The sequence below is a fragment of the Canis aureus genome, chromosome 28 (assembly GCF_053574225.1).
Source record: "Canis aureus isolate CA01 chromosome 28, VMU_Caureus_v.1.0, whole genome shotgun sequence".
NCBI lineage: Eukaryota > Metazoa > Chordata > Mammalia > Carnivora > Canidae > Canis > Canis aureus.
In genome coordinates, this window is record NC_135638.1 from 1,069,029 (window position 1) to 1,093,326 (window position 24,298).

General features: G+C 53.3%; 1 protein-coding gene across 6 annotated transcripts in view; it reads right to left on the minus strand.

Annotated features, from left to right (window-relative positions):
- The window catches only part of PTDSS1 (phosphatidylserine synthase 1), a 76,014-nt gene that overhangs the window by 15,229 nt on the left and 36,487 nt on the right, over positions 1-24,298 (minus strand). For all 6 annotated transcript variants that reach the window (XR_013366882.1, XM_077876176.1, XM_077876172.1 and 3 more), the window contains 7 exons: positions 19,007-19,051; positions 16,062-16,186; positions 12,942-13,100; positions 9,705-9,856; positions 5,733-5,874; positions 3,710-3,822; positions 936-1,001 (listed from right to left, as the gene is read on the minus strand). Coding sequence is in view for 5 of the 6 variants with exons in the window: in XM_077876172.1 (XP_077732298.1) it covers positions 936-1,001; positions 3,710-3,822; positions 5,733-5,874; positions 9,705-9,856; positions 12,942-13,100; positions 16,062-16,186; positions 19,007-19,051 (802 nt within the window). In the remaining variant the exon portion in view is untranslated. The remainder of the gene's footprint in view (positions 1-935; positions 1,002-3,709; positions 3,823-5,732; positions 5,875-9,704; positions 9,857-12,941; positions 13,101-16,061; positions 16,187-19,006; positions 19,052-24,298) is intronic.

Genomic DNA, 24,298 nt, shown 5'->3' on the forward strand with positions numbered 1-24,298 from the left:
GATGTGTGGGACATCTCTGGACCCTTGCCTGTTAAATAGAATGGTAAACTGTTGGTGATCTTTAAGCCAAAGAATCACTTACCTGAGACACTGAAGATGGTCTCACATTGAACCCTGTGGGGTTAAACTATATAGCCTATGGTTTCTCTCAGATATTTATTTTTCATTATTTTTTTTCTTACAAGATTTTCTTTAAATTCAAGTTAATTACGATATAGTGTAGTAGTAGTTTCAGGCAGAGAGTTTAGTATTCATCAGTTGCACAGAACACCCAGTGTTCATTAAAACATGTGCCCTCCTTAAAGCCCATCACCCACGTACTCCATCCTGCCCCCCAGCTCCCTTCCAGCGACCCTACATTTGCTTCCTAGAGTTAAGAGTCTCTTACGGTCTTTCAAAGCATTTAAATAATAATATATTAAGATTGCATTGATATATATATAACAAGACCATGAATTGTGACCATTTGTGTTAGTTCTCTTTGGAACAATAAAGTTCTACCTTGGTAGGTAGCAAGCAACTGTTTTGAGGGCCCTTTTGGATGTGAAAGTAACAAGCAAGCATTGGTAAACCTATCATAAAATGATGTCACAAACTTATCATTGAATTTAGAGGGAATTTGAATAATCCATTGTCTTGATTTCATAAAATAAGGTCTCCCAAGTTCTGTGCAGGAAAGATCTTTCGATTTCCTTTTTTTTTTTTTTTTAAAGCAGTTTATATAATATCCTCTTTCTACAATTTGCCAATCAACTACAATATTCTAAACTTCAATCAGAAAGTGTTAAAAATGAAAAGACATATGAGAAAACAGCAGTGAGCCTTCACAGGCAAATTGTACCAAAAGGCTGACCCTTACTTTAGGGTCAAGAAATAACCAAGGAGATTTAAAGGCTTAAGTGGTTCTGAAGTGTCCACAGAAACAGATTACTCACCCGAACACCCAGCACTGTGTTCCTACGCGTTTGCACTGTGTGTCAGTGAGGTAAGCATAGTACTGCCTGAAAGAACAAAGGCGGAATTCACTGAGAGCTTCTGGAAGACCAAGGGGTCAGTATAGCATTAAATCACTTTGACAGAGTAAATACAAAAGATGTTCGGCCTGGATCTACATACTCTGGCTGCCTGGTCTACTGCTAGTCAAGGGGGTAGGAAGCCGGGGCCTCTGCAGAAACATTCCTGCAAAGGTTAAGAGTTCGGGCTGGGTTTGGAAGGAGGAGAGCATGGTTTAAAGCACCGATTATTTGCAAAGGCGGTTTTGGTTTGGGGACAGAGTGGGTGCTTCAAGCCTCTGTGCATGGAAGTGACTCTGGAGGTCACGTACACTGTCATCAACGGTCCCCTCTGGCACTCTCCAGGACAAAGGTTGCTGATTGTAACCAGGCAGGACGGACACACATTCCTGGCTCTCGGGAACTGGAATGGGGCCCTGGCTACCGTCCACTGTTCACTGAATACCAATGACTTTGAATGTTACTGACAAGATAGGAAAAAAACAGGCGATGGTATGGGGTTGAAAGGCTTAGAGCAGCATCGTCCTCATAGGTATATAACACAAGCCACAGGTGCAATGTAAAATCTTCCAGTGGCCATGTTAAAGAAGTAAAAGAAGTCTACATAGGTGTGTATTTTACACGTGTAGCACATTTTAACGCAAACCAGTCACATCTCCAGTGCTCGACCACCACCAGGGGTGAGTGGCCGCTGTTTAGGACAGCGCAAGCTTAGACCCTCTTAACTACCCCCCCAAACTCAATATATCCCTTCAGAAGTAGCACCTGAAGCAGGAGTCATCATCTTTTTGGGGTCACAGACTCCTTTGAGGATTTAATGACACCTATGATAAATGCACACGAACACACACGCTATAAACTTTGCATTGAGCCTCAGGGGATTCGTGGATACCTGAAGGTCATCCACAAACTACCACCTCACCTGCAAAGGCCCGAGTGGAGAATTCTAGTCATGAAGATTTCAGGTCCATCTCTCACTTTATATTTTTATGACCTAATATGCTTTTACCAGCTTAGCTACTCTACTGTCCAACCATTCCCTCCCCTTAAACTGCACTTCATATTATCAGATTAGAAGAATGTTCAAACATCCTCTCCAAGCAAGAGAGGCGAATCAAAAAGGAAGAAAATGGAGATGTGGTCTGTATGGTTCAACCCGAAGCCTGTAAGCTTTCTCTCCTTTTAGGGCCTGGCACTTGCTAGCTGGAGTGGCTGTGCTAAAACCCACTAGAGCTCTTCCATCCTTCCAAGCAGCCTGTGAAAGCATCTTCTTACATAGGAAATGCCTCAGGTTGGTATAAAAGCATAGAAAAAAATGGCTGAGTTTTAAACAAGAAAGAATCACGTAAAAATCCATACATAGGATTTGGCAAAAATGTTAAGCTCTCAAAACTCAAAACGGGACAGTCTCCAGTTTTTGCTTTGAAATGTTTATTTAATGAAACTGGAATTTCACAATCAGATGTGATTTGCGATTCTGTTTTATGAGAGTTCTTTCCCCGCTGACTGATTTTGTTGATCATTTCTAATTTTATGAAGAAGCTGTGCTAATCTTTCTTGAAGATAACTGTGAGCCTCAAATTAAATTAAATTTGAAATAAGAGAAGAAGGTTCCAATCCACTAAGGAAAATGGCATATTTACAAGAAAACTACTTCAGCAGACCACTGGTCTGTGACGGGTTAGGACGCCACCTGCCTACCAACTGTTGGTTTCCTGTTTGGTTCATAATGAAAACCAGAGAGAGAATTTTGGGCCTTAACTCCCCAGGACTCAGTTGTATCTTACTTGGTTTGTTCAATCCAGGATCTGGGGAGGGGAGGGGTGGGGAATACATATATACAGGTATATCGGGAGATAGATAGATGCTTATTTACTTCTTGTAATAATTAATGAAAACCAGAAGAGGTGCTGGCTGGAGGGAGGAGGTTTGTTGGACCAAGAATACCCACTCTTCTTGGCAAGGGCTCTGCTTGTGTGGTTTGCATGCACATTAAAAATAGTGAATTAAGTCATCCTACAGCTTCTGAAACACTAACCCTTGTAACTGCTTAGTTTATATTTTCATCACCTGTGCAGATATTGCTGGTGTCATTACTGGTCAATGCTGGAGCTTCACGTTAACTGTAAAACCCAAATGCCACTAGCTCTAAACAGGAAAAATGCGACAGATGAAACAGTGTCTGATAGTCAGTGGGATTAGTCTACATGAGGGGCAGTCCCCGAAGAACGCCTCCAGTCTTGGGCCCTACCCCCAATAGGGGGAATAACAAACAGCACAGATAAGGACACTTTAAAAGGAAAGTAACCGGTTCTAAAGGAGCTAACAAAGTATCATTCTAAAAATACCATCATTTATGACTTCTGAGTCACCATTAAAACTCCTGCATTTTCAATCATCTCATTTCAGAAAAAAGTCAGCACCGCTGCTACCCCCATTTTTTTTAAAGGATGTTAAAGGGAGGTAAAAAGCAACAGCAGTAGAACATTATAAAAAGGTTTGAAGAAAATGGTGAGTGTGCTGTTCTCACTTCATGTCATTGGGGCCTGAAAGCAAAACATTGTCTTCATATTTCTGATGTCTAATTCTTTAACATTTTCATGTGAAATCTGCAACTCTACAGGACTTTCCTCACGCTGAACAGGAGAACACACAGCAGGTTCATGTGCTCAAATGACAGGCGTGTATAGAATTACCTCACTGTGGGAGCCGTGATGCCACCAATAAAGAGAATTCTACACCAACTTAATGGATGACTGGCTTGGAACACAAAGATATGTTTCAAGAAGAAGGTATTCAACTCAGTTAGCTGAAAAAGAAGGAAGCATTAGTCAACGTGATGCTGCACGCGGAGTCACAGTAGCATATTCCTTGTTACGGACGTCTAAACATGATGAGGACGTTCAAAGCGTTTTCAGAAAATGTATGGGGTCTCCCAAGTGGCTAGTGGAACAGGTGCTATGTAAACTAATGGCCAGTACAATACTGGCACCAACCAACTGGGGGTTACGGGGGAGGAGCTGGGGAGGGGGAAGGGGTCCAAGGTGGCATCAGCTCTTTGTCACGTTTCCCGGTGTGCGGCTGCCACTTGGGTCACGCGTGGGATCTGCAGGTGCAGTTGGGAAAGAGATGCGTGGACAACAGTAAAAGTCATGAAAACAAGTATTCACCGTGGGACACCCAAGCAGCCTTACAGAAATCGGGCCAGATCTCTACGATGTACAGCTGCAGGAAGGTGAGAAGAAGCCTGAGGACGAGAAATGACTGTGAACTGCTCAAGCACCTGCCCCGGCCAAAGGCAAGCTCTGAGAGGTGGGTGTGAGGGTTGGCTCAAGGATTCCCCTGCAGCCTGTGGTACCTGCCCCCGACGTTAGCATCCCGGGACAGCTCATCGCAGGAGGCGGCCCCGGGGATGAGCTCCATGCTGGGCCCGCCTCCTGCACTGCCCCTCCAGGTCCAGCAAGGAGTGGAGATTGGGGAAGGGCACTGCTTTGAACCCACACGGACCAGCACGTTCACTTCAGTGACAGAAGACATGCTTCTCTTCCCATAGCACGGATTTCGAGGATATAAAATGGTCCCCTAATTAACACAGGTGGAAAGCTGATCACCACTCAGCGCTCACCCTCACAGGAGTGGCGTGCTCTGTGATGCTGCTGTTCTGGGGGCACATCTTGCTCTCTCTCCGGGACAAATCCAAACTCCTCCTCAGTTCTTGTAGTCAAGGAAAGAGTACGCCTTCCTGGGTACTGCTCTGATAAGGTAAAACTTAATCCCCACCCATTTGAAGTCCCATTTTTATACAAACTGGCTTCCCCAAACCATGGTGACTGTTTAACTCTTCACCTACACTTCCGTCGCCTTAAACTCCATTTACGAAGATGAGCATTATCATTCCCCGCGTGTGCGCAAGGACGCTTGTCTTAAAGGTGATGCACGCTTATTTTTTCTTATGATGGGAGTATTTCCAGCCTGTGTTCAAAATATAATTTCTCTTGATTCCAAAAGACTCTTCAGGCAAAAGCTAGTCTCCCAAAGTTGTAAAATAATTAACGTAGGCACAGGAGGATCGACACTAAAGGCTATCTCTAGAAAACAGAGATGTTTGGTAATCCTCTTCCAAGACCCGTGGCTGTCTGAATCGCTTCAGTCGCGCAGTGGGCTGCTTGGAAGGAGACCTTCCGTCCACTGACGGCACATCCCGGAGGACCCGGGTCCCCAGAGGGCTCCAGTCCCCCACTGATGGCAGACGGCTGCTTCACTAAGCTCTTCACCAATTACCCAGAGTGGTAACAGCTCGGGCACAATCTTACAAATCAAACGTTAAGTTTGGAACGTAAGAAAAAACCTTTGTGTTTTGTTCCTTTGGTCCTCAAAATGATCACTCTGAAAAGCTACCCAATGCCTGATGCTTTGGGTGACAGCTGCTGACCAAAAGCTTCTTTTGGGGAATTTTAAGCTGTTCCTAATTTGCAATTCAAAGAAAGAAACTGGAAAATATCTACACCAGGAAGCAAGACCGTAGGCGTGACAACAGTGTTCTGTTGAATTATTCTCTATGTCAGCTGTAGGATTTTATACCTTCCAAACCAGCCGCCAGCTGGTAGGCAGTGTCAACTAGCGTTAACTCTAAATTCCTCGAGGGTTTTTATTTTGCTTTGGTTTTGGTTTCTTCCCACCCCCCCCCCCCCGCCAAGTTCTGAGCATCTGAAAGAATACCTGCCAGATGATCATGAAAAGGTATATTCCAGCCACTCTCTGAAATGAAGATTTGGGGTCAAACCATCGCACGTAGGTCCAGCTGGCAGGAGTGAACTGGAGCACAGCTCTTTTGATCTTCCCGGTGGTGGTATGGATGTCTCTGTAAGAAGAGAACGGCTCCAGTGAAAATCCAGAGAGATAAGGAAGGGAAAAGAAGAAAAACAAAGTCGAGGGAAAAAAAAAAAAAAACGGCTGACAATTTTACGACAAGCTCTCAGAACAAAAAGGTTCCTTCCTAGTTGAACCAGCTCTCCAACAACGATCTCTCTATTCCCATGAAGCATGGAGAGGGGTCTACTGGATGGGAATCCCAGTGGCGACAGGCACAGGGCAGAGGTCAGGTCACCGCAGAGCCAGGAGAGGCCTGAACTTGCCAACCAGTGACAAAAGGGGCAGAGGCACTAACGAGGTCCGCCTGGAACCAGGCCAGGGAGCACCAGGACGCCAGCAAGGACACGATCCCACCCGCTGCATGTCGCCCAAGTCAGGGCACTTTTGTAAAATAGAGCAAGCACTTGTATTCTGAGGTCACCCACACCATTTCTTCATCCCATCTGTCCCTAACTGAACGGTTGCAGAGGACAGGCTGATTTTTAACCTTCCCTTAGTTTTAATCCTAGAGATCACTCAGTTAAAAATGTCACCCTCCCATGACAGAAAGGAAGAAGATTCCCATGCATGACAAATGAGAACATTCAGCTCAGCTCAACTGGCCCATGACGGCTCCCCTCGTGAGCATCACAGCCACGAGTATGCGCTGGCCCCTCACGCTGGCCCCTATGTCAGACACTGCGAAGTGCGGAAGGCGTAAAAGCGAACAGGTTGGGCCTTTTATTCTTGGGGGAAGACGTGAAGGTCTGTTCCTTCATTCATTCACCCAAACCCAACAACAAGTGTGTATTGGTGAAGTCTCACAGCAAGAAGACGTGAGGCCCATGAGTAACGAAAAAATAGATCATCCAAAAATGAACAAAAATTATGAAGGACCTGTATTTAAAAAAAATACCCAACTATATGGAAAGAGGTAGAGAAACAGAGGCATAAAGAGAGTGACACAGAGTGACCACGTATTAGAGGGCTCAGTATACATCTCCCTCCACTTTTGATGGATGGGGTTCCGTCCTGATAAATCCGTCATAAATTGGAAATATCACAGGATGGAAATGCATTTAATACACCTAACCTACCAAACGTCACAGATTAGTCCAGCCCACCTTGAACCTGCTCTGAACCCTTGCATTCGTCTATGGGGGTCGAGCAAAATCTTCTGACACAAAGCCCCTTTTATGATAAAGTGTCGAGTATCTCACGGCACTTACGGAGCACCGTACGAAGGTGAGGAGCAATGGCTGTCTGGGCGCAGAACGGGTGTGGGGACCTATCGGAGGTCCGCAGGCGTGATGGCCTGGCTGACCGGCACTGGGCCGTGCCTGCCCGGCACCGAGAGAGATGGTCCTACGTGCATCACTAGCCCGAACAAAGATCCACATTCCGGATGCAAAGTATTTCTACTGAATCTGTGTCACTTTCACACTAGGTGAAGTCAAAGAATCATTTAGTCAAACCACTGTACGTCAGGACCCTCTGTACAGGAAAGGGGTTAATTAGACTTTCCGTTCATTTATATATTTCTGCGGTTGGGCATGTGTTTTCGTAACCTGACAAAATGGTTCTCAAGTTAAATCGAAAGCATGAATGTATGACAATGGGGAAGCGTTATGGCAGCGCGTAAAGGGCCGGACAGCCTAACGTAAATTCAGACTCAGCTGCTTGCTAGCGGAGTGTTCTCGGGCAAAGTTCTAAACCTAATTCTCACAGTCACCATCTCTGGAAGGAAGAGAGAAATAGTGTCGGCCCCCGGGGTGGAGGGAGCGTCAGTCCCGGGGAGGACGGAGTGTCGGCCCCCAGGGTGGATGTCAGGCTCAAACGAGATACTGATTATAAAGCTTGCTCTTGGGATCCCTGGGTGGCGCAGTGGTTTAGCGCCTGCCTTTGGCCCAGGGCACGATCCTGGAGACCCGGGATCGAATCCCACGTCGGGCTCCCGGTGCATGGAGCCTGCTTCTCCCTCTGCCTGTGTCTCTGCCTCTCTCTCTCTCTCTCTCTCCCCCTATGTCTATCATAAATAAATAAATAAATAAATCTTTAAAAAAAAAAAAAAAAGAAAAAGAATAAAGCTTGCTCTTTGCAGCAACATGAGGCACAGCTACAGGTTTTGTTCCATGACACGTGGTCTTAAATATATGAAAAAGCGTGCTTACAAGTCAATATCCAAAGAAAGGATTATTTAGAAAAGAATTGGGAAAACTATTTGCAAAGGAGTGAGGAAATCAATCGGAAAAACTGTGAGGAATCTCTCCCTCACACCATATACCAAATTAAGTTCGAGACACAGTAAATAAGTTACGCATAATGGAAAAACACCAAACCATCAAAGAACTGGAAGAAAATACAGGCTAATAGTTACCTAAACAGAAAGACTAAAAAGCTTTTAAAGTTTAAGAGGAGTACCTACCACAAAGAAAATCAAACCTGGGCGACACGATGAAAAATAAAGTCACATTTATGACAGAGTGTTAATAATTTTCACTAATAATTTATTAGTGAAAAGCACTAATAAAAAGAGGGAAAGCCTAATACACGTAGGCTAGAAATACAGCATCACACGACGTGTGATCACATTAAAGAAGGATTAAAAGTAAAATTCAAAGAAACAGTTAAATGGACACATTATACACATCAGTGAATGTGGGTGAGAATATAAATGGGTATAAACGAATAAATTCAAGAGTTTATTCACAGAAAAAAAAAAGTGAGAAATTTACACAAAGATATATGTTCAAGAATGTTTGCTCTTGGAGCACCCGGGTGGCTCAGAGGTTGAGCGTCTGCCTTGGGCCCAGGGCGTGACCCCAGGGTACCGGCATCGAGTCCCACATCGGGTCCCCGCAGGGAGCCTGCTTCTCCCTCTATGTCTCTGCCTCTCTCCGGGTCTCTCATGAATAAACACATAAAATCTTAAAAAAAAAAAAAAAAAAGAAAGAAAGAAAAAAAATGTTCACCCTAGCTTTTTTCACAAAACTGAAAACTTTAAAACAACTAAGTGACCACAAAAGGGAACTGGTTAAATGCCTCACAATCTCATCATACGTTGGGATATGAAGCAGCCCTTAAAATCACAATTTAGAAAACTATTGATGAGGTAGGAAACGTTCATATTTTGTTTGATAAATAAATGACGGTGTAAACACCACCACTCCTGCTGTTTCCCTTCCTCCTTACTAACAGCACGGTTCCTTTGACCGTCAACTTGAGAGCGAGTTCAGGGGAGCAGGGTAAGGGAGCGTGGAGGTGGGCGCTGTCCCCCGGGGTGGCACAGAGGGACGTGTGACTTGAATCCGAGTCAGAAACGACTACCTGACGGGGTAGGAAGGGAGTCGAGGCAGGAAGGCAGGAAGCTCTGACCCATGGCACATGGGGACATGGGTCAGAGCTGGGCAGAGAGGGGGCATGTGCACGAGCTCAGATGCTGGGTGCCCCAGAGGGCGTGGAGAAGGGGCCCCTGCCTGGCCCACTATGTGCACTCCATCCTACAGACCACGAGAAGCCATCGCACGGAGCGACACGACCAATGTGACATCCTCAAGGGGGTCCCTCCGGCGGCCGTGTGAGATGGCTTTGAGGGGATAAGCAGGGAACAGGGGACTAATCCACCCAGGGATGGCAGGGGGCTAATGCGGGCTGAGCAGAAGCATAAGAATATGGTGCACGTAAGGAAACCATGAATGGTTTAGCATTTTCTGGATAAACGCCCAAAATCAGGTTTCTCATCAATTACTGACGTGTGGTCTACTTCCTATCACCCAAGGCCGTGCCGCGGCCGCATGCGACTACCGCAGGGAGGTGTGCAGGCGGAGCAAGGCCACTCACTTGAAGCTGGCCCAGTGGTAGGTCCTCATCTCCAGAAACCGGCAGACGACCATGCCCAGCCAGATGCCGCCGCCGTTGCACAGCAGAATATCCAGGATGACCTGATCCCACCAGCACTCGGCGAAGTTGGGCAGCAGGTGCATGAAGAAGAGCTGAGGAGCACAAGAGATCATGGTTTTAGGGACAAGACTTTGCAGAAAGAGCAACTCCCCCATAACCAGACACTCTTCCGGGAGGAGCTGTTGACGTGTCAAGATCTCCTAACGTACGAACAGAGCGAGGTCTGTAATCAGGTTTGTTCTGTCGTGCTGGCGATGGTTTACAAATACTAGGACTCCAAGCCGTTCTTGCCTTGACGTGGGGAGACGGTAACCGCCCCGACGACTGCTGCTGACGACTGACCCAGGCTAGCGAGGAGACCAGGCTGTGGGGGGGAGGAGGAGGAGAAGAGCCCCCACGCCCACCACAGAGCACTGCCACAGCCCTCAAAGCCAGCAGCCTGGGCGCCGAGCTGCGCCACCCTAGGGACATTAGGAGCCACAGCAGGGATGCTGTGGAAGTAGCGACGTTACATTCTCATGACACGTTTCAGGAGATGGACAGGAAACCTCCGACAACCGATTCACCATCGTCATCACTCACTCAGGGCTCCTGGTGTGCGGGGAGGGAGCAGACGCCAGTCCAGGCTCAAGGACAGGGGTCTCAAGGGGTCTCAAGGGGTCTCAAGGACAGGGGTCGCACGTTCACAAGAACCGCAGAGTACGGTAGGCCTGGCAGCCTTACCACGGCGACGCGAATGGTGGGGACAGAGAGCGGCCCTGACAGCCGCTGAGCAGAGAGACACGGTGGGTGGCCCATGAAGGGCAGTGAGGAGTGGACTGAGCACATTCCAGAAAGGGGAAGGGGGGGGTTAGGGGGTAAGTGTCCCACAGTCGCCGCCTCGTCCAAGGCCAAGTGCGAGGGCACCAGCTGCGTGCAGGGGCCGGGAAGGCCCACATCAAGGGCTCAGAAATCATAAAGACGGCGCCAGGGCGGCCCCTGGAAGGAGGCAAGGCTGCACAAGGAGCCCGGGCGGCAACAGGACAGGGCCTGTGAGACCAAGCCGTTCACGCACGCATGTCCAGAACTTGGCCTGGTGTCCGGTGCAGGGCATGGGGACCTGACGGCAGCAGCTGAGGATGTGAACTGGTTGAAACAGGCCTCCGCAGGGGAATGGCAGGTGGAGGATGCGCCTCGGCCTTGGGGCTTCCTGAGGGTCCCGGGTTCTGGGGGCGAGGCTAGCCGCGGGGAGTCCAGGTGGGGGGACACACCTGGGCCCGGCTGGGCCACCTGACGGAGCAGGGCGCTGGGCTCCTGGCTGTCATGTGTCAGGCCCTGGGCAGGAGCTGGGAGGGCAGGCCGTGACTCGCCAGCTAGGTGGGCGCACCTGCCACCACGGCGTCGGGACAGGTGGGCACAGCACATAGCAGGGAGGGGACACTCCGGGTTCCCGCTCCGTGAGGAGCACTCAGGGGACGAGGGCCCGCTGCCCTACGTCCAGGGACAAGTGGCTGCAGCCAGCTCAGGGGGCGGGAGGAGGGCGCCGCGGCCGGGCACCACAGGAGACGCACAGACAGCCGCACGGGCCGGCAGGCCCAGTGGGTGGGCAGGCGGGGCCCAGTGGCATTGGGCGCGCTGTCCACACGTTCCGATGTAAAGACTGATTTACGTACTCCCAGGAGACACGGAGGGAGGCGGGGACGCCGCAGAGGGAGAGGCAGGCTCCCTGCAGACCCGCCGACCGCCGCGGACTCCATCCCGGGACCCGGGGGCACGCCTGGCCCAAGGCGGCTACTCACCGCTGAGCCCCCGGGCCCTGGACTTGCTCTTCAGATGGAAGGTGCAGCCGTCAGCAGGTGCCATGAGGGCGCGGGAGGGCGAGCGAGGCGCCCGTCGCACAGGCCCGGGGGGTGGCCCGCAGCACAGCCCTGTGGGCAGGAAGGGGAGGGCGGCCCGGACCCCCGGCTCACCTCAGGCTCACACGGGCAGCCAGGCCGAGCACCCCATCCGTGCCCGGCAGCAGAGGCTTCCTCAGGCTCCCGGCAGGGGGAAGGGCACTGACGCGCGTCCCCTCAGAAGCCTCCTGCGGACCATCCGGTCTGCAGCCTCCCACGCTGGCTCCCCGGAAGTGTGCGGCTGAGGTGGGGCTGTCCCCCAGCTGTCACCCAGCCACCCCGCGGCTGAGGCGGGCCCGTCACCCAGCTGTCACCCGGCTGCCCTGTGGCTGAAATGGACCGTGACCCACCATCCTGCGGCTGAGGCGGGCCCTTCACCCAGCCACCCCCCGGCCACCCCACCAGCTAAGGCGGGGCTGTCACCCAGCCACCACCCGGCTGCCCCGCGGCTGAGGTGGGCCGTCATCTGACTGTCCCCCAGTGCAAACCCACGCAGGCAGAGCGGGGGGCGCCAGGCCAGGCCTCAGAGGCCTGTGGGAGGCCGCTGGCAGAGGCCTGTGTGGCCAGTGCTCCCAACCTCGGTCCCACACGGTCGCTCCACCCAGAGCCACGCCACCCTGCGCCAGCGAGTGAGCGGGCTGGCACGAGCAAGTCCCCGAACCTCACTTTCCTAACAGGTTGTCGAGTCCGTTGCCTCTCTGGGCACGGGCAGTGCTGGCACCAGGTCGGGAGGCCGCACCCCACACAGGTCCCTGGACGCTCCTGTGACCACTGCGCCACAGGGCCAGTCCCTCTCCAGCTGCAGACGAGCCAGGCCCATTTGCTTCCAGCGGCTCTCAGCACCATGCGTTCCCCCCAGGGATGCTAACCTCACTATTTTTGCTACTTTTGCCCTTAAGACTTGACAGACAGGAGACCTGTCAGGGGGGCAGGGAGCTGGAGCCACACCCCCGCGCAGGCCAGCCCACAGCGTCCCTTGGCGGGGTACTCAGTCGGCAGGGTACTCAGTCGGTGGGGTACTCGGTCGGCGGGGTACTCAGTCGGCGGGGTACTCGGTCGGCGGGGTACTCGGTGAGCAGGGTACTCGGTCAGCAGGGTACTTGGTCGGTGGGGTACTTGGTCGGCGGGATACTCGGTCGGCAGGATACTCGGTCAGCAGGGTACTCGGTCGGCGGGGTACTCGGTCGGCGGGATACTCGGTCGGTGGGATACTCGATCAGCGGCACAGCACCGCAGGAGCAGCAGGCGCCAGTTACCACCAGGCTGCCCTGCCCAGGCCAGCCAGCGCGGGCAGCCCGCTTACCTCGGTCAGCTCCCAGGTGATGCTGATTGTCCAGCACAGGCCGTAGCTGCGGATCAGCAGGGCCTTCATGGCCCAGCCCCAGAAATGTCCGAACGCAAATATGTCGAAATGGCTGATAATCCTCTCCCAGGTGATAACGTGGCAGTTGACAGCGTACTCCTATTCGGAGGGCAAAGGGAAATGATTGGTGCCTCCTCTCGACATGGACGCCCTTCCAGGACGCTGACCACACATGCAGAACTCACCTGACCTGGACAACTAACACCTGTGCCCCTTCCACCACCCCCCCCGCCCCCCAAAAGTTTCAGTGACTCAACACCCTTCAGGAAGACGGACAAACACTACAGCTCATGAATCGGAACTGCTGTGCTCTTTGCTAGTAAGCCTCCGCAAGATCACCTTGCCGGTGATGAAAACATAAAGAGAATCCCTGTCGATACAGGAAGTTTGGGAAACTTAAAAACGCATCTAAATACTATGGCGTAAAGAGGGAATCAGAATAGAAATGTGAAATATAGTCAGCATTAAATGGCAATAAACACATCACGTCTCAGAACGATGAGATGAGCCCAAGTAGAACTCCGAGGAAAACCTAAAGCCTTGAATATTTATGCAAGAGGAAAAGCTGAAGCATCCAATTTCAGAAATTAGAAGGAAACCAAATAAACCTCCCATCCCCCAAAATGTTATCAGATGCTACGTGATTTAAATATTCAAAAATGACAGAACTTTTAAAATTTTTGGTTTTGTTTCTAATATCTCTGCTTTTAAATGACATATTTTAAAGAAATGTTAAGCCTACATCCTTATATATCTGTATTTAGTAGGAAACCAATTATCACCTGAGAATAGAACATTTCTCAGGGACCTCTATATGTCTGACATTCTTTCTTCCCAAAATTAATGTGATAGGATGAAGCAAGATTTGGAAAACAGGCACCTGTCATCAGCCAGTGGAAAGAATTCCTGTGAAGTACTGGTATTTCCAAATTCTAGAAACGACACCTCCCAAGGGAGCGAAAGAACACTTTGGTACTCATCTCTCTCTTCCAAAACCCACCACAGCAGGTTCCTGAGGCCTTTCCTGGATCCATCCAGGTCATTCCAGTTTGCAAAGGTAAAAGGACATTTTAAAAAAACTTTTTTTTTTTTTTTTCCAGAAACACTGTGATATTATGACATGTGAGTGGGAAATCTGGAGATAACAGGGAAAGATTCGATGGGGAGAAGTCAGGATGGGGGCTTAGCTGACTGCAGGAAGGTGAAGATCCTCATCCAGCTTCTGGAACGTCGCAGGAGTCACGGATGGCGGAGAGAAATACCCCGAGGCCCAAGCAGTGGGGTCAGGGTAGGGCAGGGCCGCGGGGGCCCGTGGTGGTTCCTGCACCACCGACCCTCGTATGTGTGCTGCCCCTGCTGCACGGGCTGACGAGAGAGGCTGCTCAGAAGGCTGCTCTTCAAGTCACCGTGAATTGAAGATGACCCTGGAGGCCTTTCTACCCTTCGTGGGACTGGTTCTGCAGTTGAACATGTGCAGAGGCACTTCGACAGTCGTAAGGGGCCAAATGTAACTACTGGCATCGTAATTATCCATGAAGACTTGCCGACGATCAATCCCATCAGGTAGGCCTCGAGGTCCTGGTCGTGGGAGGGACGTGGGAGCGGGTACAGGCACAACTCTGGGCAGCAGGAGGGAGAGGGCGTCCCAAAGCCAGGGACACTTGACCAAATACCAAGTCCTATTCACGCTGCAGATCAGTTTACTTCGTGATGTAACCAATTTTGCTCAAAAACTCAAGAAAATCATGGGGCATATGATCCTATCTGGAATAAGTCCTATTTCCTCCAATCTCCATTTCGTAAGGCCCCCGTGGGTGTGAACACGCTGCTGATGTGATAACGATACACCCAGGGCACCATCAGGTCCTGAGGTTAGAGGGCTCTTACCAGCTCTGTGATTTCAATGAGATATTCATCCATTCCCTTCTTGATATAATGGGGGACATTAAGGCCTAGCATGTGCACGTGAGGCACACAGAGAAAAGATGCGGGGCCTGGCGGGACGGGCAGCCCACAGTCAGTGACGCCCCGGCCTCCATACCCGTCACTGCCTTTGCTGTCATCAGGAAAAGCTCCACGTCACCCCAGGCTACTCTGCTCCTCCAGCAAGAAACCCCCAAACGGACTTTCCATCCTGAGACTTTAGGTCATTTTTGGCATCCTCTCCCTTCCTTTAGCATGTCCTCTGTGAAGTCCAAGATAAAATCTTGGAACACTGTCCAACCTCAAGTCCAGTGGAACGATCACTTCTTGGACCTTTCATCGAGTCCCTTGGTATCGTCTCTTAAGCAAGGCCTGCGTATGGCCCGATGCCTGTTCTCCTTTTCTAAGCATCACTAGGTTCTTCCCTCAGTCTGTACCAAGTGTTAGGTATTGTTAAGAAACATAAAAATAAAAAAGGAAAGAAATAGCATTCCTGTATAAAATAGTCTCTCCCTTAAAGGCTGAAGTACAGAGTAGCTGTACCCAAGAATGAAATTATTTTTATGGGTAAAAAATAATAATAATGAACAAAATGGCCTGGATCATTAAAACTGGCCCCTTCTGGCCTGGATCCTTCAAGTCGACACCCTCATCTCGAAGGATCACAGTGTCAGGGTTAGAGCAGAAAGCAGTGGTGTTGAGGGTCGCACCTGCTAGAACAGCCGCCACCACCACCACTGAGGACCTGGAGTGTGCAAGGCCTCGACGTAGATAATGCTACTCTGTTTCGCTCACAATAAAACTCCCAAATAAGGACTATTCCCTCAGTTTCCAAGAAAGGAAGGGGCTGGCTAACAAGTATGCTGCTCAGAGTCTTACAGTGAGCAGGTGGCAGTGGCGGAAGTCTGACCATGACGGCCACATGCCTCCCAGCATCCCCTTTACTCCGAGAGAGGATGTCCTTCCCCTGGACCCTATCGCTCATGCAAACCACACCGCTCACCTCCCCAGAGACCTGGCTGTTACGTGGCCTGCACAGGAAACAGAAGCAAAAGGCGAGGACGTGAGGCCAACTGTGTCCTCCTCCCACGCGTCGACTGAGTCCCTAGGAGACTCCTGACCCCGACAGGTACATACCATGATATCTGCTTCCCTTGTGGCGTATCGAAGATTTGGATCTAGCCAGTACATGAGGGACTTAACCTGGTCGAAGTTGAGGAAGAGGAGAAATACCAGGAACAGGAAGTAGAGCACACTGAGTCCTGAGGGAAACAAGAACATTCTCACGTTTCGGGCAGCTCTGGGCCAGACGCACGGCACGCCGCAGACCAAGTTCTCAGGGCCAGGCAGACACAGACACGGCAACACAGCGGGTCGGGGTCCTCGTGACAACCGGCACGCCCGCCGAGGAGCAAGGCAGGTAGGCCAAACTGGTTTACACCCAGAGGGCTGGCAACTCTCTGAGGAAGGGACACTCAGGTTGGGTCTCCAAGGACAGGTGGCGTGTAGGTAGGGAAATGGCCTCCGGGTAAGCCCAGGGCCATGGGGAGGTAAGGCTGGGGGTGGGGTAAGGTCAGGGGGAGGGTAAGGCTGGGGGGGGGAAGGTAAGGCCACGGTGCAGGGGAGGGCCAGGGGGGTGGGTAAGGCCAAGGGGTGCCAGCACCAAAGGGAAGGGAGCCAGGCGGCACTGCCATGATGAGGCTCGGGGGCCGTGGCAGAGATTCCAGGTTCTACCATGAGTGAGGAAGGAGCCCAGGACAGGCTTGAATGGGAGAAGGAAGATGACCTGGGCAACACTGTACGAAGCAGACGCTGGCTGCTGTGTGGACAGTGGACGGAGGTGGGCAAGTCGGGTGTGGACAGCCCAGGCAGGGGCGCCCGGAGGTGGCCCAGGGCCACATACCTACACCCTACGCCCCACGTCCACCCTCATGGGCATCACGTCCCTGTCACCTCATAACTGGTGTCCTAATACTCACCGCATATCATTGAAAAATAAACTTAATAATCTGCTCTTTAAACAGCAAAAGCCTCTTAGAGGACGTGGAAACCCAACGCCAGTGGCTTATCAGGTCTTTTTCCCCAGAACCTGCTGGAATTAAAACCTGCAAGCAGGGCACCCAGACACCGAGATACGAATGACCTTGGATCACAGCATTCCGTGTGAACTTGGCTCAGCCTCTGCTCCCGCAAGCTGCTCCAGAGGAGACAACGTCTGCGGCTGGGACGAGCGCCCTGGACCGTGTGCGGCGCCAGGCCCTGCCACGGGGCCTCTGCCTGGCCTCGGGAGCTCAGGGCACAGCGGGGCTGGCCTGCCGTGCGCGGACCTCCTCGGCCTTCTTACCAGCTGCTTTACAGGTTTTCATCTCGCGTGCCTCCCACTACACCTTTTTACTGAAATCCTTTCAAAATAATTATTTTAAGACAGAAAAAAAAAACCATCTGTGTGGATGGAGCAGAGCTTCTCAAACTGGAATTCATGGTTGAGCTGCAAAGTTCATGGAGCCCCAGATGTAACATGCACGTGTGTGTGCATGTGTGTGCACATGTGTGTATGTGTGCACGTGTATGGACGTATGCGTGTATGTATGTGCATGTGTGTATGCACGTATGTGTATGCATGTGTGTGCGTGCACGCATGTGGCATGTGTATGCTCGTGCGTGCACTTGTGTGTATGTGTGTGAGTGCACGTGTGTGCGTGTGTGCTGAGAAAGGGTGAGCTCTCATGAGATTATCAAAGGGCTCCATGACCCCAAAAAGACCTCAGGCAAGAAATAAGTAATCACCCACAATGGGTCATCTGCAATAGGACAAGCTCAGGTCTGGCCACGCGGCTGAGCACGCCTCATCTGTCCACACAGCACTACCGCGTCCGTGAGACCTACATATGATGCCGCCAGGACAATCTAGTTGAAAATGGCCGTGAATCGCATCCGTCCTCTGCGGGAAGTCGTCCTGGACTCCCCGCCACCCTTCCCATCTGACTCTTCCCCGCCACAAGCCCCTGGGGTCCCACCCAGGCCAACCCTGGCCCCCTCCTACTACTCCCCCAGGGCCTGCTCTACCCCGCCAGCCCGGCCTGCCACACACCGCGCTCCTGCTGGCGGGGGCCACTCTGGCAGCCTTCCCCTTCCTAGCTTCCAGTGACCCCAGTCCTTGCCGGATCCCACTGTGCGTGCACGTTTCCAGCACGCATCCCTCCTTGCACCTGCAAGTCATAGCAGCCACTCGGTCACCGTCACCCCATATGGTTTTAATTAACCTCCTAACTCCTGGCAGCATATAATGTTTTTTGATTCCTGATTTAATAGTTTGTCTGGGACAGCTGTCCTGCCTCCCTCTCCGGCAGCCTCAGGGCCGCGGCAGCCCTGCCACGAGGAGGCGTTCAGTGAACACCTGCTGAAGGGTTGAGGCCACTCCATTCAGAGATTCACTGACCACCTCTGAAGGTTGAAAGAAAAAAGGTGATCGTGAGGGAAAATATCCATTTTTAGGGTCCTTTTCATGACATTACATGTTCTCACCCTAAAATAATTTATCTGATGTCTTACATAGGCAAGACAGAGCCAAGAGCTAACATCTGAAAGACGTGTTTGAGGTCCATTCAGGAGATCTGATGACTGACGGACTAGAAATCCAGTATTTCTAGAGATGCTGAGCACCAAGCCTTAATTCAAATCAGGGCTAAGGACTGCTTCCTTCCCAGGCGCTTCCAGCTCCGGAGACTGTGGGGTCTCCAGTCCCTTCTGGATGCCTACACAGGACCCGTGAGGGAGGAGCCACATGAACATGTAGGGAGAAAAACAAGCCACGTTCCCGAAGTCAGAGCCGTGCACGCTAAGAGACAACAGCGCAGGCGGGGGGCGAGCGGAGGTGCAGCGGCGGCCACGTGTGGGAATCTAAGGTCACCACCGGTGTGTCTGTGTGGCCCCGAGGAATTTCCACAAAGATGGATACGAGAACACCAAAGAGCTAAACGCTGTGAAGTTTTACTGTCGAGCAGCACGTCAAATTGCTATGATGACATACAGAAAACGGACTTAAGCAGGACACATTCCAAATGTACTGATGGGTAACTCACCGAAAACCATTCTCCATAAGGCCGGATGGGGTCGAGTAAACGGGCCTGCAGACAGAAAACGCAAGGTTAGAGGAAACTGCTTTCAAACACAAACTAAAACCAAAGTGCTGACCTCTATGGAGATTTAAAACAAAACTAAACAGGTCTCCGCTGTCAAAGATTTTTTTCTACATAAATATTTTGAGGTCAAAGTCTAGGTTGAAATGTTTAATTCTCACTGTAGCACCCGTCACCACAACTGTCGCCGGTACAAGTCTCCACAACGGCAGTTTGTTTTTAGAGCTTTGTCTCTGAACTCAGGCCCTAATTTCCCCTGGAGATGGGGTCAGGGCAGCAAGGTTCGCAGGCCACGGCCCGTAAGAGCGTGGACACGCAGCGGCTTAGCAGGTGACATCCCCTGGGCCGCCCCCGTGGGCGTGCAACAGGACGGGCGGTGCCTGGACATCATGGGGGACAGGACTCGGGAACAAACCCGTGCAGCTGGAGCTTGAGCACCCGGCCCCAGAGGAGACTGCGGTGACACGACACCTGTGAGCAGGTGGGAGGCAGATGCGGCCTCAGCAGAGCGCACACGGGCTTTGCTGGACGGACTCCCTCTGCCCACAGGGCCGCGCAGCACTTCCCCTCCTGCTTTATCTCCTTAAAAACAAGTGGACGCCCGCCGGGCCTTGACGGACCCAGCGGACCTACCGTCATCAGCGGAAGGGGTACAGGTCACAAATACGGAGCCCTGCTCCGGTGGCGCGGGATCGTCTTGGGGCTGCGCGCCCCTGGGACAGCCTGCCCGCACGCCCCGAGGGTCTTCAGCAGGGGGGTGGCCTGGCCTCCCGCACCACCGGGCTGTGTCCTCCAGCCACCCCACACCACACGGGGGCTCGGGCTGGTGAGACCAAGCCAGGTGTGCCATCCTCAGCCTCTCCCTCCGCCTGCACCAGCAGCCAACGTGCACAGTGGGGCCAAGGGAGCTTGCTGATGGGGACGGGGCACTCGGCGCTCGGTGTGCTCTCCTCCTTGGTCAGTTCTGGGTGACCAGCCAGTCCCCAGCTCAGCCTGGGACCCAGCCTTCCAGCCTTCCCAGGAGGCCTGCAGCCAACATCCAGTTAGTCTTTTTATTTTGCTTTTTAAGATTTTATTTATTTATCCATGAGACACACAGAGAGAGGCAGAGACTCAGGCAGAGGGAGAAACAGACTCCCTGCAAGGAGCCCGACACAGGACTCAATCCCAGGACCCCGGGGTCACGAGCTGGGCTGAGGGCAGCCGCTCCACCGCTGAGCCCCCGGGCACCACCCCGGAGGTCCTTTGACTCAGCAGTTTCCATTGCTGGCAACCTGGAATCCCATCCGAGGGAAGCATCACATCATAATTTTTATTCTGGAACTCCTCCTCGATCACCCACCTCATCTTAAAAAAGATGACGCTGAAACATTTTAACTGCTTTCTCTTGAGGGATCGGGTTCACGTTAGAAAAACCAGCTGCAAGCGTCCCTGCCACCAACGTGCAGCCTGTTCCTCAGCCTGGACCGGGGCAGTCCAGACAGTGGGTGAGGACCGGGGGCCTTGGCTTATGCAAGTCGGGAGGGCCTGAGCTTCGGGACAGCAGGCGGTGAGAGCTCGGCTCGACGGAGGTGGTGAGAGGCCCCCGGAGCTGCCGGCCTTCTGAGTGCTGCTGCCGAAGGCTCAGACACCGAGGAACATCGCATCCTTTCTGGCAGCTGCGGTTCTCCCCAGAAGGCGCAGCCACGCACAGGAACCGGGCCCCCTTCCACGTGACAACTGGTCCCAGGGAAGCAGAGGGCAGATCCGGTCACCTCGTGGCGTCCTCTTCCAAGCGCTGTCCCCACGGCCGGGCGCTCACCGGGGGGCATTTCTGCAGCCGGGCGGCTGCTGCCTTACGAGCTGCTTCACCCAAACCCCAGCCCCGGCCTCGGGGCGTCACGCGGGCCTGGCTTCCCTGCGACTTCTCGCGCTTCGACACTGCCTAGTGCAGGGCCACTTGGCTGGAAGCAGAGTCCTGCCCAGTCCACACTCCCCAGGCCCGAGGACGGGCACGGCGGAGAGTGACTCTGCAGCCACGGACGGCGCTGGGACTGGGCGGCCGCTGGGTGGGGAAGGCTTCACGTCGCGCCTCCTGGTTGTCAAGCCGGCGGGTGCCGCAAGGGTGCTGCGAGGGTGCCGCAAGGGTGCCACAGCCAGCCGCCCAAGGATGCCCAGGCTCAGTGCACGCCTCCCCACGGCCCGCAGGCCGCCGCCCAACCCGCAGCGCTTCCCCACGTCCTCATCAAGGCGGCCGGGCCTGGCGGCCTCTGGGCCAGCGGGTGGCGGGGAGACGTGCTGCCATGTGGAACCAGTGGCGACAAGCAGGGACAGGGCGGGGGCTGCTGTGGGGTCCTTACATCAGGGCCGCCAGGGCCTCGCCCAGGTGCTCCAAGAGCAGCCTTTTGAAAACACAACTCTGCCCTCTCTCTCTCTCTCTAAGATTTTATTTATTAGAGAGAGCGCGTGCACATGCACAAGCAGGGCGAGCGGCAGGGACGGAGGGGGGGGTGCAGGACCCCTACCCCGAGCAGGGACCCTGCGGACTCACGCTCCACCGCTGAGCCCCTGGGTGCCCCCAGCGCCGCCTCGTCACCCCGTGCAGCGCGTGCAGCACACATCCGAGGGTCGGTGGTGCAGGGACGTGGGGGTACGGGCCCGTGGCCCTTCCCTACCCTGACCCGGCTGCTGGGGCCTCGGGTATCTCTCTCCGCCGGCCCAGACTCCTGCGACGGGCACGTGTTGCTCCCGAAGCTGCATGAGGATCTTCACCTTCCTGCAGTCGGCTAAGCCCCGTCCTGACTTCTCCCCGTCGAGTCTTTCCCTTTCGTGTCCAGATTCCCCGCTCACGCAGGGCAACGTCACATCACATTCCTGAAGGCACAGGGTCTTTACAAGTGGCCGTTCAGCTCACACGCCAGAACGTCCTGTGTACGGGAGGCCTCGGGCAGCTGCTGCGCTGGGTCTGGGCCGCGGTGGTGCACAGAGGGTGTCGCTGGGGGCCCTGCGCCGTGGGGTACGGCTCCGCTTCAGGCACCGGTGTGCCCGCCTGCTCCCCAGGAGAGGCCCCCATGTTCCAAGGAGCCCAAGGGAGTGGGCACCGCTGGCACTACAACCGGACCAACCAGCCAGCAGAGGCGGCGATGCTGCTGAATGCGGCGGTCAGTGCTTCCCCAAAGCGGAGGCCAGGGCGGTGGCATCGCCAGTTGTCAGCCCCGACTCGCTGCGCACCGGGTCGCCTGTGTGGCAGTGCCATCCCGGCGCCTGGCACGGACACCCGCAGCCCGCGGTCTCCCGTGGGCCAGTCCACGCTCGGCCCCAGGTTGTCCGCCCGGTGCCACGTCGGGCAGCAGGGCTGTCTCTGGGGACACGCTCGCACCGGCGCGGCCTGGCTCTTCCCAGTCCCTCCATCTAGAACAGGGGTCTCAACCACATACCGAGATGGAGTTTGATTTCAAGAGAAACGGAAATCAGACGACTTTGCTAGGAGAAGCGAGGCCTCAAAGGTGGCCTCAGCAATTAGAGAATGGGATCACACCCACGAGAGAAGGGTGAGGAAAATACTGAAAAGCCGATCGCAGCACAGCTGCCTGGCCAGCAGCCTGCTGCTACTCCCAGGAGTAACCGGGGACTGGGTGCCTCCCTAGAGCTACAGGCCTGTGCCCTCTGCGTCTGCTCCTTCCCCGTTACCGCTGGTTCTCTGCTTGAATGAGGCGTGAGCAACAAAGATTATTACCTGAAAGTTTGAATTCCTCTAGGAAAAACTAAGAAGAGGTAAGATTACCTTTGAGAGAATTTCAAAACTAAGGAAGAAATTTTTTTTTTTTTAAGAAAAAGTGGTGGAGCAGGAAGCAGAACGGGGGTGGGGGGTGTGGGGGGGTACAGGATTTTTGTTTCAAATTCAGGGGCCGGTGAAGCTTCTGGGTCACCTTCAAACCTCAGGGAGACGCAATTAAGAGCATCTTAGCTCAGAGAAGTCACATGAGGCCAAAGGACAAACCAAGGATAAACTCAGGAAAATCAAGAAACGCTAGCATTCCACTCTCCTCAAAATACTGTTTTTTTTTTTAAGATTTTATCGATTCATGAGAGACACACAGAAAGGCAGAGACCCTGACAGAAGGCGTTCCTCTTGCAGAGGAGGATTGGAAAGGGGGGGATTCTGTGACTTGTCTTCCCAGCAGCCTCGGGACTCAATCCCCGTGGGCCAGGCCCTGGGGGTGCAGGGAAGGCTGGGGAGCCCCGAAGCCCCGAGCCACCTGCTGAAAGAAACCTCCCAGCCAAACAGGTTTCCCGATTGCCCTGCGGTGATGGAGCGACAGCTACAATCACACGCTGAGGACATGGTGGCCACGGTTAGTCGTGCTCCGCTCCACGGCCAGTTGCTATCATAAGACGCAGGCAGCACTTCGATTTTTAAGGGAACTGAGAGGGAAGAAGAGGGAAGAGGGCAGGAAAGAGGAAGAGTGACGTAGACATGAGATCCACCTTCCCCGGCCTCCCCTCGGGGTCTCCCGTTCACGGGCCCGAGGGAAGGGATTCTAGAACCTACCCCCCACCCGCCCTGAGTGTCCACTCCTGCCCCAGGTAACTCAGGGGTAAAATGTGGGCCAACGGAAGCAATCCTCGGTCTGTCTTGTCCCTGTGGTCCGTGACGACCCATCACGAGCCCACCCCTCCAGGGCCTGGTAAACTCCCAGCCTCGGGGGTGCAGGGAGCAGAGGCTCAGGGCCCAACTCTAGTCAAGGAGAAGTGACAACTGCCAGAGGGTCTCTAGAAAGGGCTTCTTCAGCCTTGCAAAGGCATGCGGGCGGCACCCTCTCCCTCAGGATGCTGCCCGTGACCGTGGGCCCGGCAGCACCCATGGGACCAACAGGACAGCAGGGCATGGCACAGGCAGGCTGACGGCCCAGCAGAGGAGCAGGGAGCCTGGTCTCCATGGCCACCAAGCGGCTGAATGAGCCAGCCCGGGCACCGTCAGCCTCAGAACCCCCTGAAACGCAGGAAAGCAGACGTTCCCTTTATTCTTCAGGCCGTTTTGAAGCAGGCGTTCTCTTCAGGGGCCAGAAGCATCCTGACGGTTACGAGAGCCTCACGAGCCAGTGCAGGGCTTCCTGGGTTACTTGGACGCCACAAGCATCCCAGGGCCCCGTCTCAAGGGAGCTGACTGATGCTCCTGCACAGCGCGGAGGAGCTCACGCATGCGGGACCATGGACGCCATCAGGTTGAGGCCTCCACTTGAAGGTGCAGGGCAG